General features: G+C 38.7%; 1 protein-coding gene across 11 annotated transcripts in view; it reads right to left on the bottom strand.

Moving 5' to 3' along the window:
• Positions 1 to 13423, bottom strand: part of ABLIM2 (actin binding LIM protein family member 2) — a 140668-nt gene that overhangs the window by 96448 nt on the left and 30797 nt on the right. For 10 of the 11 annotated variants that reach the window (XM_065836835.2, XM_071808539.1, XM_065836834.2 and 7 more), the window contains exon 2: positions 3861 to 4004. In XM_065836835.2, the coding sequence (XP_065692907.1) occupies positions 3861 to 4004 (144 nt within the window). Of the gene's footprint in view, positions 1 to 3860; positions 4005 to 12068; positions 12197 to 13423 lie in introns of those variants that run through there. The other variant, XM_065836837.2, reaches the window with a different exon arrangement.

Genomic DNA, 13423 nt, shown 5'->3' with positions numbered 1-13423 from the left:
ATTATTTGGTCTGCTAGAGTGACTATATATAATAAAGTCTGTGTCCTGATTTTATATAAAGCTATAGTAATCGAATTATCCAGACCCCTTAGAAACACTGAGCTTTGATTTCACACTTCCACTACTTCCTAAATACTGTATTTGACATCAGTTACTGCTACTTTGGAAATGCCAGGATATTGTCACATCCCAGAAAAAGAAATACTTAACAAATGCTCCTGAAACAAAGTAATTTCTATCTTTATGAAAAATCAAAGAGCCTACCCAGGATAATATAACTGCAGCACCTACATCTCTCCTATCTGCATGATTCTACGTTAGTCACTGTCTCTACTGGCTCACTAATTACACTGTTGTAATTGAGCTCCAAGTGGGTATTTGTCTAATACCACACCCTGTATGAGAAGCAGTTCTGACCTGCCAGACACCCTCAGAATGAACTAGACACAATTTGTTTTAATTTGATAGGATGAGTCATCAATATTTTATCACCTTTTGTCATTTTCCTTGGTGCTTTCATTACAGCTGTAAGAAGTAGTATGAGAATTTGCAAACATGGGAACCTAAGCCATTGAAGTCTAATGAATAAAATGTTTGTCTTATTATTTCAAAGGCATCCACTACTATTATAACTGTATTTTTATTAAACCTGATTAAAATGGGAGATATTTTAAAGTAAAAATCATGTAAACATTTGAAGTAAGACGAGGTGGCATGTTTTCTACAGCCTCTTACTAGTAGATTAGATGTGCACCTTAAAAAATATTAAGACATACGAGTATAAACCTTATTTATAATGCCTGTTTTCCTCCGTAAGTCCTATTAAACTTTGATATTGAGCAAAACTAGCAGAAGTCCACATTATTGCTATTAAAATTTTTAACCTGGATATTAATCTTGAATAATAAGAACTATTCAATTTTTAAAACTTCTCTTAGAATTGTTCAGAATCATTATCTGTGAATGTAAGAAGAACTGGATAGGAATAAGTGACTTTATACTAACCTTCCTTGGTTATATAATTTAAGTTAAATACAAAAGGCATCTACATATTTGCTGTTACCATTCTGAAACCCACAGACCCCACAGGAATAATCAGACCACAGTATGTCAATATACAAAACTAGCTTTCTACCCTAAAAAAAAAAGTCTGTCCATCTGAAACCTCATAATTTATCCCACACTATCCAAGAAATGGTTTCACATTTCACATATATGCAAAGGTAAGTGTGACTTCTTCCAGTGTAATATCATCTGTCACTGATCAAGTCATTCAAACAGACCTCAACCATCTCCATACATCCTCTGAAGACATGGTCATTTGTAATTGTTCTTCACAGGCTCTTTATCATTTTGTGGTCTCCAGCATCATACATCTGTAAATACTGTGAGGAGGAAGATAATTTTCTGCAGTTTTACAGAGATCTGAGGTTTTTTGATGAAGGCTATGAGGTGGTTTGCTGCAGAGGCAGTCAACCTAAGCAGGCAGGCACAGGCAGCTCAGCAGGGCCATGCAGCAGCTCACATGTGGGACTATCTGTCCTGGGACTGACTTGCAGCTGGGCTGGTCATTGGACATATTGCCTCTTCCAAGATGCTATCTTTGGCAGATGAGGTGAGAGGCGGCAAACTACATGGCTTAGTACCATCCAAACAAATGCACCCCAGGGAGGAGTCAACTATAAGGTAAATATATTCCCAGGATCATCACCCTGCTCATGCACAACAGTCCAGCAGCATGACAAGAAAAGGGGTTCAGAAAAGGGTTGTGTCACAAACCTCTCCTCCAAGGCTGAATGGAGGTAAGTGGTCAACTGACTAGGAGAACTGAGTATCATTTTTTGGCTAAATCCTAACACATTAACCTTATTTTTTTCATCCACTGATTTGAGCACGTAATTAAAAACCAAATCACATCTTCCTAACCTGATTTTTTTTCCCTTTATGTTAGCTAGTGGAATGCATGTTCAGTGCTCTGTTCTGTTCCTAAGCTCTTCTCACATAGCAACATGGTAAATCCACACTAGAAAGCAACTTATGCTTCTTGAATAACAAATAAAACCCAGAAACAAACAAACAGATACCAGAAGGATGCCAGCAATTTGATGGAAACCCTTGAAAATTGATAGAAGTAATTATGGCATTCAACTAATGAGGGAAAAAAACCCACCACATTTGTGTGTACAAACTCAGTAAAATGACTAGTAAGGAGGAATATAAGTATTCCAAGAGCCCTGACACCACAAAGCAGTTTAAGCACACGTCTCTGACACTACTATCTGTGCCAGCTGAGTCTCATGGGTGATGACAGACACTACCCTGCTTGTTAACATAGTGATATTTTTTTTTCTTCTCATTTTATCCAAGATCTGTCTGAAGAGAACAAACTCCTTATCTCTTAGAGACAGGTGGGGGTAATGCAGCTTCTACAGTACATTCATCATCATCTTCTGCACTCTACACTCCCTAAATTTGGGATCAGTGAAGAGTTTCAGAATCTAGTTGCTGCATTTGCAGGTGACCTGTCAAACTCTAAAAGAAGATGCCCTAGGAAATGAAAATGCGCATGTATAATTCTGTCTCTTTCCTCCCATAAGATTTGTTAATGTTTTCTGCTAGGAGATCTGTATTAAGGGGGGCTTGGATTTCATCAAGATAATTATATGGAGCACATATCAGTATGTTACTGAGATTTAATGCAAGAGACAAAGATCCCTATATAACAAATGAGCTACTCACTTCCTGAGTTAGGTCTGAAAAACTAAATTGATAATAAAATTTGCCATAAGAACAGGTGGCTTTAAGAGAGTTTGAAAGATGTATGTATGGGCTGTGTTCTCCTTTAAATACACGCTGGTTATGAACAGGTGACCAAAATACTTTTGCTGTTTAGGACAGCACACTACACTTATTTTTCTTGCTATGAAATTTTGCAATTAACACAATTATTGAGCTAAATATTTAATCCGGTCTCTCTAGCTCATTAAAGATCGAATCAGGTATTGAATACCTTATACTTAGTTCCATGGGATTTGTAAACTTATCAGTGTATCTGACAAATAATAACCATTTTCTTTCTAACAGTTTCCTCTGAATAGAAATGGAAATAGTCATATTAACTCAGCTGGGACTAGAGCCACGCTTGTGTTTCTAGGCTGTGCTATAATGATTAAAAAATGTCATTTGAAGTACTCCTTAATGATGAAGTAAGCAGGTTGTCCAGTAAACGTCAGTTAACATTCATTCATTTGTGCATTTAAAACAAATAAGATCTTTGTAACTTCTAAATAATCTTTCAAACAACCAAGTATCTACAGAAGGGGTGTCATATCAATTAACTCCCTGTTTCCTTGACCATTCTTCTGCCATTCACAATGTGCCAATATTGGATCACAAGGCACCAATCTGGAGGAAGCCAAATAGTTCCCCCTCAAAAAAAATGGAAAAGCACAGAAGGTCACACTGGGGAGCAATCACAGTCCAACATAAAGAGCCTAAACAAACATGGTCACAGCCCATGCTATGGCATGTGCTAGAAAGCTGGGAGAGGGATACTGTCTGAGTGTCTTTGTAAGTGTTATTCTCTCCTAGCTCCACATCATGTTTCATTACCAGTTCTCACAGCCTGTTGTTCTTTGGATCCCAATTCTATAGTAAACTCCATGGATTTATAACCATCCAAACATACTCCACTTTTAGGATTTAGGATGTTCACAGTCTTACAGTAAACATAGAGTTTACAGTAAATCCTTTCAAGCATGGATTGCATTATAAATACATCTGTGAATTTTCCAGGACTATGAAGTCACACGCCCAGTGCGTATGCCCTGCTCATCAGAACAGCTGTCACTAACACTTACCTTTGCAAACAAAGCACTTAATATGGAAATACTTGTTCTGAACTCTCAAAACTTCTCCTTTGCATGGATTTCCACAGTTATTGCAGAGAATCGCAGTACTTGATGGCTTCTCCAGTTGGCTATGTACAGCTTGTGGTTGTGAAACTGCAAGGAAAAACAAAAGGCAGAACACTTTAAGGGCCATCAAATGCATCTTCTGTAAGACCTACAAATAATGACAATTAACACTTGTGACAAAACAAGGCAAGCAGGCCAAACAGTTTTAACTTCTGGTATTGGCCAGCACAGGAGAAAAGATCTACTAAAGGAACTGAGTCAAGCTTCTTATTTCATAACATTCAAAGCTCAGGCCTGCGAACATTTCAAACATAAATGAGAATTGCTTATAGAGGAAAGAATCCATATGATCAAGTCTTGTGAGCCTCCACCTGAATTTTAAAAAATGTTTGGTTGCATTTTCTCTTCAAGAACTCAAGACTAGAGATAAAAGCTATTGTTTTTATCCATGATAGTTTTGATGGGATTTAGTAACTACTGTACTGTGAGCTACTGATCCTTAAAGTTCAAGGTAATCGCCTTTTAAATTGAAACACATTTTTGTAGATGTTTTGAGTTCATACTTCTGAAACATTGGCATGTCTGTAAATACCATGTATATCTGATCATTAAACAAAGGTTGCTGTCATTTTGTAAGAAAACCACTATTTCGAGAGATAAGGTTTATCTAGGTTAGTAAAATATTAAGTGAATTAAAAATTTGCTGCCATCTTGTGATTTAAATTAGAAATTGCATTTATTGGGCTGTTGGTAATTACAATATAAACTGGCATCCCAGTGCATTATGTGGAACAGATGAGATGTGACCTTATTCTTGAAATTCTGCTGCAGTACTTGCATCAATTTTTATTGTAGTATACTCAGTGAGAGTCTAGAGAGCAAACATCAAGACAGTTAACTATAAAGGGGCTTGAATATAACTCAAAAGGCTTGGCTTTTTTGCCTACCTGGAGAACCAATAACAGGAAAATATTTCAAGCATCTTAAGTAAATTACATACTCATTGACATTCTTCTTCTTTAATGAGTTATTCATATTCTAAGGCCAGATTACTTATTTCAAAGTGACTGATTTTTTTTTTTTTTTAATTTTAGCTTCAAAATAAACTTACCAATTTAACATTCAAGATGGAACAACCTCTCATAGAGCAATACACTAAGTATGAATGGGAATCAGATGTGTTTCCCTTCAGGATTTAGTCAAGGAATAACATCACTGCTGTGCAATCCTTTTCTTTCATCAACATTAAAAAAAAGGGGGGGGGAAGTAACTTTTTGTGTGAGACTGCTGTGAAATGATTAATAAATTTATATGAAGCTGGGTTAAACTCAGATTGGGCAAGATCTTTAGTTTTTATTCCCATTGTAATATCAGAGTTGCTATGGAACAAAAAACAGCTTCTGAAAGGCAAAAAAAAAAACCCAACCAACCAATCAACCAAAAAAAAAAAAAAAACAAAAAAACAAACAACCCAAAAAACAGGAGGGAAAGAGGGGAAAAAACCCCACAAGATTGATTTTCATTAAAAAAACACCACCAAAACAACAGTCATGTCTGTATCTTAACCATAGGTAGGGATGATATGGAGAGGTCATGATGGTACTGCCACTATGAACACATATGATAACAGACGATACCGAAATCAGTAACAACATCATGTGTCTCTTGTTCTCCAATATGCAACTTTGCTGTTCTTCCTCCTCTATTCTCACCCTCATCCCCACCATCAGAACAGGCTGGTGATACCTAAATGGTCACCCATGTCCGCCACCTTTAAGTAGTTAAGAAGTATTTCAATAAGATGCTGAGCCTCCCGCCCATTCTTCAACAGGAGTTACTGCAAGTTTTGCCCAAAGTGGCACTTTCTACTTCTGTAAGTAAAGTGCTGGTTTTTGTCTTGGTTTTGATGTTGTTTTATTCTGGTTTTCCCCAAAGAGATACATGGGATTGAGCTGCCCATAGCATTTGCGTTCTGCCTTGTCTTCTGAAACCGTGTGTTCTGGAATTGCCAAAAAAGTCCTGCTCAAGGTAATGTGAACTTTGGAGCTATTACTGAAGCCCTGGCTGTAATTAAGTACATCTCCAACAAAAACAACACAGCATGACAGGCAATTAGAAGTTCATAGAAAGACAGATGCTCAAATTTACACAGAGCAAACAGCACACACAGTTCAAGCTAGGAAAAATGTCTGACTGATTCCTCCGAAGTAAATGGAAGAAACTCTGCACTTTGCAATACTTAACTTTTGACATTAGAATTTCTCTTTACTGTGACCTGCCCAAAACAAACTACCCACCCTGAAATAGAATTAACCCTGTAAGAAACCAGAACAAAGTATTTTTCTGAGCTGCTTAGTATAGCAGTAGCTAAAAGTCTATACCTCTAGATAAAGAAGGTTTGCTTTCTCCAAAATTGCCAACAAGCATTGAATTTGTACCATTTAATTCACAGAAGACTTGACTTAAAGAGAACTGGTCACACCCAGAACATTTTGGCCTACAAATTTACATTTGAAATATAAAATTCTGATTAGAACAATTAAACGTTTGACTATTTTTTATTCCCCATGGTCAACTCCCCCCATGACTAAGGCTTTCTGAACAGCATCTTCCCAGCGGCATCAGCGCCTGGATGGTGTGGAGATACATGGTTGGGCACAATCTCCCACTGCGGTCCATCCCCGGATGCACAGTCAGCGATTCCCAAGGGCAGCCCTCTGTGCCAAACATACCCCCTTTCCCTAAGATGAAAATACTGTCACCTTTCAAAAGAACCAAATAATTTTTACATTTGCTTTCTTGCATCTGGGAGTTCAATGCCACACTTGTTGCAAAGTAGCAGAAAATTGAAAATCATCGCAAATCTGTTTTGTGAACTGTGAAACAATTGTGAAATTTGTTGCAAATTGAAAATTGTTGCAAAGCAGCAGAAAACAGAAGGCTTTGCTTTCCATAATGGTATGTGGTGATCAGTGTCCAGCACGACAGGGCAGGACTTTACACATTTGCTCTTCTTCAGGTCTCCAGATCAAGGCTTCGAACTTAGAAAGAAACAAGCAACTCAGATACACAATAAATTAAAAAAGAAAAATATATGTGATTTCTGTTGGAATTCTTCCATTAATCTGGAGTAACACAGATAATATTTAAAATATGCATGGTAGAGAAATGAATAATTATTTTGGGAAAACAGTGCCTTTAGGCTCATTATAAAGCAGCTTCTGAAGACTTATAAATATTTAGTCTTTCACCTAGCACAACAAAATGATATAATTAAAGATATATTAGCTTAAGGTTGCATATTATAAAATATATTGTGCTTTATGTTGAAATTGCAACTGCTGACACAATTTTGAGAAACTAATAATATTAGACAACTTAGAATTTTAACTCGTGTTTCAAATTATTTTTTAAAGAAATATGTTTATATGGCAATTTTCAGCATTCTTCTTTTATGCCTTTATGTATCAAAATCAGTCTTTGAAGCAGCAGAAGATACAATCAACACATTCAATGAGTGAAAGAGTGAATGACTGATAGAGTGTAATGATCTGAGACAACTCATAACATAACTGAGTAAACCGCTCATTAAAAATTAAATGCTTACATTATACCCTGATCTACAGAATGTAAGAAAACTAGACATTTCCTTCTTAAATTTAAATTATACATTTTATGAACAGAAATACCAATGAATGCCTGATTCTCCAAACTTCCCTTTCTCTCAGACTGCACTTTGCTCTACCAGAGATATCTCCACCAATCCTTAAACCTAGAAAGATCAGGTTGTACCTACTTTTTGACAACAACAAAAACTGGCAAAAAAGGAACAAACAAACCCTTTCCACAGCAGTTCATAGGTGTACAAGACCTGTCGGCGGGGGACATCACTGCCAATAACCTTGCCAAGTATCCAGTGCTCACACATTGCTAATGTCAAGATGCAGGTTACACAGTACCCAATTCCGCAGTTCTGGATAAAGCAGGGCTTATGGAATTAGCAGTGGTTTGTTAAACAACTTGTCAAATAAGATACTGCTCGAGACATATGCACTTGCTGTAAGTAACACAGGGAAGAGAGGGTAGTGGTACCACTCAGTATTAAAGCTGCATTAGACACCTCATGTCAACTGTAAATCAATATTTTTCAATATGCTCATGCTCATGACTTTGCCAAACTCCAACTGCTTACAGACGTTTGGCATGTTCAGTGTTCTCAAGGTCATTTATTTAGGGAAAATTTCAGACAAACTATTTAAGCCTTTTATAAAGGTGAAAAACGGGATATGATAACATATATTGCTTTTCAATGCTAAAATGAAAGTGTAGCATTTCGTTTTCAGAAGTTCTTTGGAGTAAAGGCTAAAGCTTGGCAGAGATTGACTCTGTGACAGGTACACTGGAGCCATAAAAAACACAAACACCTTTGAATAAACACAGCTCCTTCAGCATCAATAGACTAAGCAGGATTTAACAGCAGTGGGGACTGAGATGAGGCGTGCGGGATGAAGACATGATTTGGCTGAGACAGGAATGTTTTGGAAGTAGCACGAAAGCAGCTGATGACAGTGGCAGAAGGGAGAGGATTCACAAGTCCCTGGTCATGCTTCACTCCGGATGGAAAATGTCACCATTCTCATATGATCTTCAATGTGCTATGAGCAAACTGCTGATCTTTGCTCAAACCCTTGGCAAAACACCCCATCCAGGACTGGTCCACACAGAGGATGGCAAACCTCTTTGCTATAAGGCTTTGGGCAGCCAAATGATGGAAAAATTTACGGTAGGTTACAGACCTGATGCAGGAACATACAGTCAGAAACTACGTAATTCAACACAGTCCTAATGCTTTTCCCAGTTTGGTGCCTTATATTTTAACCTAGCACAAGGACCCATAGGAATCAATACTGAGCTTAGAAATCAAGTACTGAAAAGTTAAGAGGTTTTATTTTAAACAACATATATTCAATCTTGGATCAAACCTCAAACATGAAGCTTAATAATAAAGACTTTTGCCTCCCTTGTTCAACATATGGACACATATAAAGCCACATATCCCATCTACTCCACATAATTTAACCCTGTTCTTTAAAAGAGAGTTCATTGGATTTACTGCTCTTGGTCAATACAGAAGCCTGAAATGACAAAGGGCCAAATGATGCAACTTAATATTAAGTCTGACAGGTGCTTTCTATTCTGTGAGATGTTGTATGCACATTTTAAAGAGTATTCTGAACCGTAAGGTGTAATTTGAACGGATAGACAGCATTTATGTGAAGAAATATTTTTATTCCTAAAGAACAAGCTTTTGTAATCCCAACAAGTACCTCTCAATCCTGGGAAAGTGCTAGATTCCTGGATGGGTAGAGAAGAACCCATTTTAAGATGAGCCTAAATGCAACAGTAAATGGAAAACCCAAGAAATGGGAGAGGTTTGCTGTGTTGGGGGGGTTCCCTTCCCCTGTTCTTTTTGTGGGACTTTTTTTTTCATTCTGTTCTTGAAGTTGGGTTAAAAAAAAAGAAAAAAAAAAAAAAATATATATATATATATATAAAATGCCATCCTTTCATTCTGAGCTCATACAAACTTAAAATCATTTGCCTTTAGCAGCAATCCTGCATCAGCAGAAAAGACACATCCATTTTCTTTAGCAACTATCAGCACTACTGGCTCTTCTATAAATTCACCAGGAACATCCCTTCTTCACAACCTTCACTTCATGAGGTGGAAGCTTTTTTTTAGTAAAAAGACATGAATATCTAAAAAAAACATTATCAACTGTTTAGTTAATGAAAATATATACCACATTCCAACTCTGAAACAAGAATGCAGAGTTCTGATAACAGACATTTTTCTGCATGAAGGAATTAAGAGAAAATTATTTCTGTGTTGACACTGAATCCTTTCATCTCTGTAGCTAGAGGTGGTTGCTGAAAATCAAAATAAACAAATATGACACCCAAATGCCATTTACTCACTGAGTTCTTGAGAAACAGGACAAAGCACTGATTGCTGAAATATTGTATCAAGCAATTTGGGGAGGGTGTGGTTCACAGCAGTCTGAAGGGGAATTAAATTTGCAATCTTCTTAAAGCAGGATTAAAGGACAAGTAGATGAGTGAAGCAGCACCCGGCTGGAATTAAGAGATTGGAGTTCACATTGGGGTTTTTTTTGTCAAACTCTTCTTGTGTTGCCTCAGTCAAAACATTCAAGGTTATATTTTAAAACACCCAGATGAAAGCAAAGGAAACAAACATTTAAGTGACTCTAAATATGCTGTGAAGCATTATTCCTGGGGTTAAGTGCCTAAAACTGGCCCCTGCTCCCTCCTTGCCTTGTGTCTGTGTGTAAAATACAGTGACTAAGAGTACTTCCCACGCTGGCCTGGAGGGTAAGGATAATATAACACGATGATAAGTAATACAGTAATTCATATGGGGTTCAGAGAACTCCATGGGTGTGTGCTATAAATTTACTTTAGATAAGGGGTCTGGCTTCACCCCCGAAAAGAACTAGTGATTCATTACAGAGCCTTGTGTGGCCCTCAGAACCTTGATGGTCCTTTCCACAGAAAGGACGAGAAAAAGAGCAATTGTGAAACAGTGACTAAACAACCTTTCCCCATTCAACCTTTCGACCACACTTGGTAGCAGTGAAAAGCAATTCCGTGGTCCCAGCCCTGCCTGGCTCTGCACCCCAGGGGTCCAGTCACTGGGGCAAGACAGAGTACATGTCCCCAAATGGATGGGCACCAAACCTGCCCAAGCAGCAGCTCTGTTATAAATGGATGTTCTCCAACAGCATGCTAAGTATCTAGCAGTAAAACCTGTTTTACCATATTTCTCAACTAGCAGCTTGTGTAAAAAGCCATTTCAAAAGCGTTCACATGCTTTACAGTGCCTTGACATTATAACACAATAATTTTTTCTTCCACACATCTCACAATAAAGCAGAAGATTAGAAAGATGAAGAGGAAGCTAAAGAAGTTTTGCCTTGAAATGTCCACATTACATAGTCCCTTGAGCCCTCCATCTCACCACCTGGAGGCTGGACTGTCCCCACACCAGCACACATGAGTTCCCTCGTCTCCCCAGTGGGGTTTTCTGCTCTGAGTGGGTCCAGACACCCCCTCAGAAATGCCCACTGCCCTTTTCCAGACCTCTGCTGTGGCTCCTGCAGCAAACCACTATTACTGCTCCTCTCTTTAGTTTCTGTACCAATTCAGCAAATTCAATAATTCTGTGCGTCAATAGATCTCTATTTAATTGAATTCATTCATGTAGTCCAAAAATACACTATAACATGGTTCAAGAATCACATTCTTTTTTGGAAATGTATACCTGCTTCAACTATTTATAAACAACAGCTTTTACAGTGCCTTTCCCTTGGCACAGAGGAAAGGATCTAATGCCTTCTCCAGCATTTCCTGTGGATCGCAATCAAACCAGAAACCTATAGCTGATACGGGACAGCAGACAAACAACCTGTGCTTTACTGCTAAATACAGAGTTTATGGGACCAGAGATGGACAGGTGTTATCCAGCAGAATGTGAATATAACCACGCATAACAGATGAAACACAGCACAAGTACCCAGTGCATGAGAGCTCCAGATTTCACCATCTGCTCAGTGCAAAATTCCCATCACATAAACAAGCCTAGCACAAGCTAACCTCCTGCCCTTGTTGTTAAAAGAGTTACCAACTTCAAAGGCGGTTAGTAAAAATCCCTCCTGAATTTTAGAACCCATTACTGCAGCAATGTAAAGGCTATTTTTGTATGCATTTAGCAAGATTACAATAAGAAAGGATATAGGAACAGCACTCCAATATATCTGCATAAAAGAAAATGGCATTTTCATTACAAGCTAACAAATTCTAAAGTCAATTTAAATTACATAAAATGAGGAAAGTTAACAAACTGAGCTGTCAGCTAAGTGTCAGTTTCATTATCATTTCCAAATCATAATTCATATAATTAAAAGAATATGAAGCATAATTTAAAATCAATGTTTAACCAACTTCCTCCACTCTGCTGCATTTCCACGTAAACACAGAATAATTATTCTTATGACAGTATCAGTGATTTCATTACCACAGCTGCGGATGAAAAACAAGTCTGTTCAGGTCTAGGCTCTCATCACACTGTACCTGTATCTTCAGGCATTCCTGCATTAATTCCCTTTGAGGGGCGAAGTGCCACCCGAGGCACCGCTGCTGTGTGTCCGGTGGGCAGTGAGGAGCTGATTCGGAGCTCCGGGGGAGCGGGAGCTGCGGCACCAACGTGCCGGGGGTCAGATGACTCCTGCAGCACCCACGCACAGGCGGGAGCGGAGCCAACACCTCGCTGTCATGTAAAAATAGCGTCCTGGAGAAGCCTAAATATTGTCACGGCCACGGGGCAGGCCATCGCCGGCAAGGTCCCACAGGGACCAGACGCAGGACATGCCAGTGATGGCCGTCTGTGCATCAGGCACTGCAGAGCGGTGCTGGGGACCTGGGGCAAGAGCTTAAAGAAGGAAAACCTGCAAACTGCCTGGCCACAAAATTAAAAATACAGGCTGAGATAGCTGGGAAGCCCCTTTAGCCATCCATTCCCTCCTTGATCCAGGCGGTCCCTGTCTCTCTGCAGCAGGAGGGCACAGCACTGATTTCAGCAGGAGATACTGTAAGTACATCTCTCTCCCAAAGGCAGTCAAAGAGATACCTGGCAGCCAAAAATCTCTCCCCTGATTTCTCAGATGGAGTTGGACTGCATATCACTGGAATAATAGCAATGTGTTGAGCTATTTAAAGCAATACTTGCTCGCCCAGTTATCGTGTGAATACTCCACAGGGATTAAAATCTGTAGCTCTTACCTGCTTTAGACTAAATTTGTAGCTAAGTAGTAGCATGGTTTGTGCATTAGAAAGGGGACTGAAGGCTTGGAGAACAAACTGGTTAAAAAAGGAGTAAAGTGCTGGGATAGGAATAGGGTTGTAGCTCCCTTTTTCACAATGCAGATTATTTTTTTCCCTGGAGGCTTCACAGAAGCCACAACACTCTCCCCCCTCCATTGCTCACCATCCTTGATTCAGTCACTGCTTACTTTGCTACAAAGCAGCAAAGAAACAGCTTTCCCTCTGCTTCAGCAAACAGAAATTAGTCAGGGGTATAAATGCGAAAACAGGTCTCCACAGCTTCTGATGCTGCTGAGGGAAGGCTGCGGAAGTAACACAGCTTTGTGCACAAAACACACAGTAAGTGCACTCTGCTACACAGGTTGAAGAATCTTTGGCACCGCATCACACAAAAATCTATCAAACTGATCCAATCTGTATGTATGTTGAAGGCTGCATCTCCATCAACTTCAGTGGTTGATGCCAAATCATTTCACATTTCACATTTCAATGCCTTCCAACTGCAATCTAAAAACTATTTTTTAAAACTTGAAATAATGTTGCCTTTGTTTGAAGAAAAAAAAAAAGTCGTATTTCTATAGAATAAAGTGCAAGTTGGTGAGATT

The sequence above is a fragment of the Patagioenas fasciata genome, chromosome 4 (assembly GCF_037038585.1).
Source record: "Patagioenas fasciata isolate bPatFas1 chromosome 4, bPatFas1.hap1, whole genome shotgun sequence".
NCBI lineage: Eukaryota > Metazoa > Chordata > Aves > Columbiformes > Columbidae > Patagioenas > Patagioenas fasciata.
The sequence above is the reverse complement of the archived record's forward strand: the minus strand, read 5'-3'. Positions and strand labels throughout refer to the sequence as shown.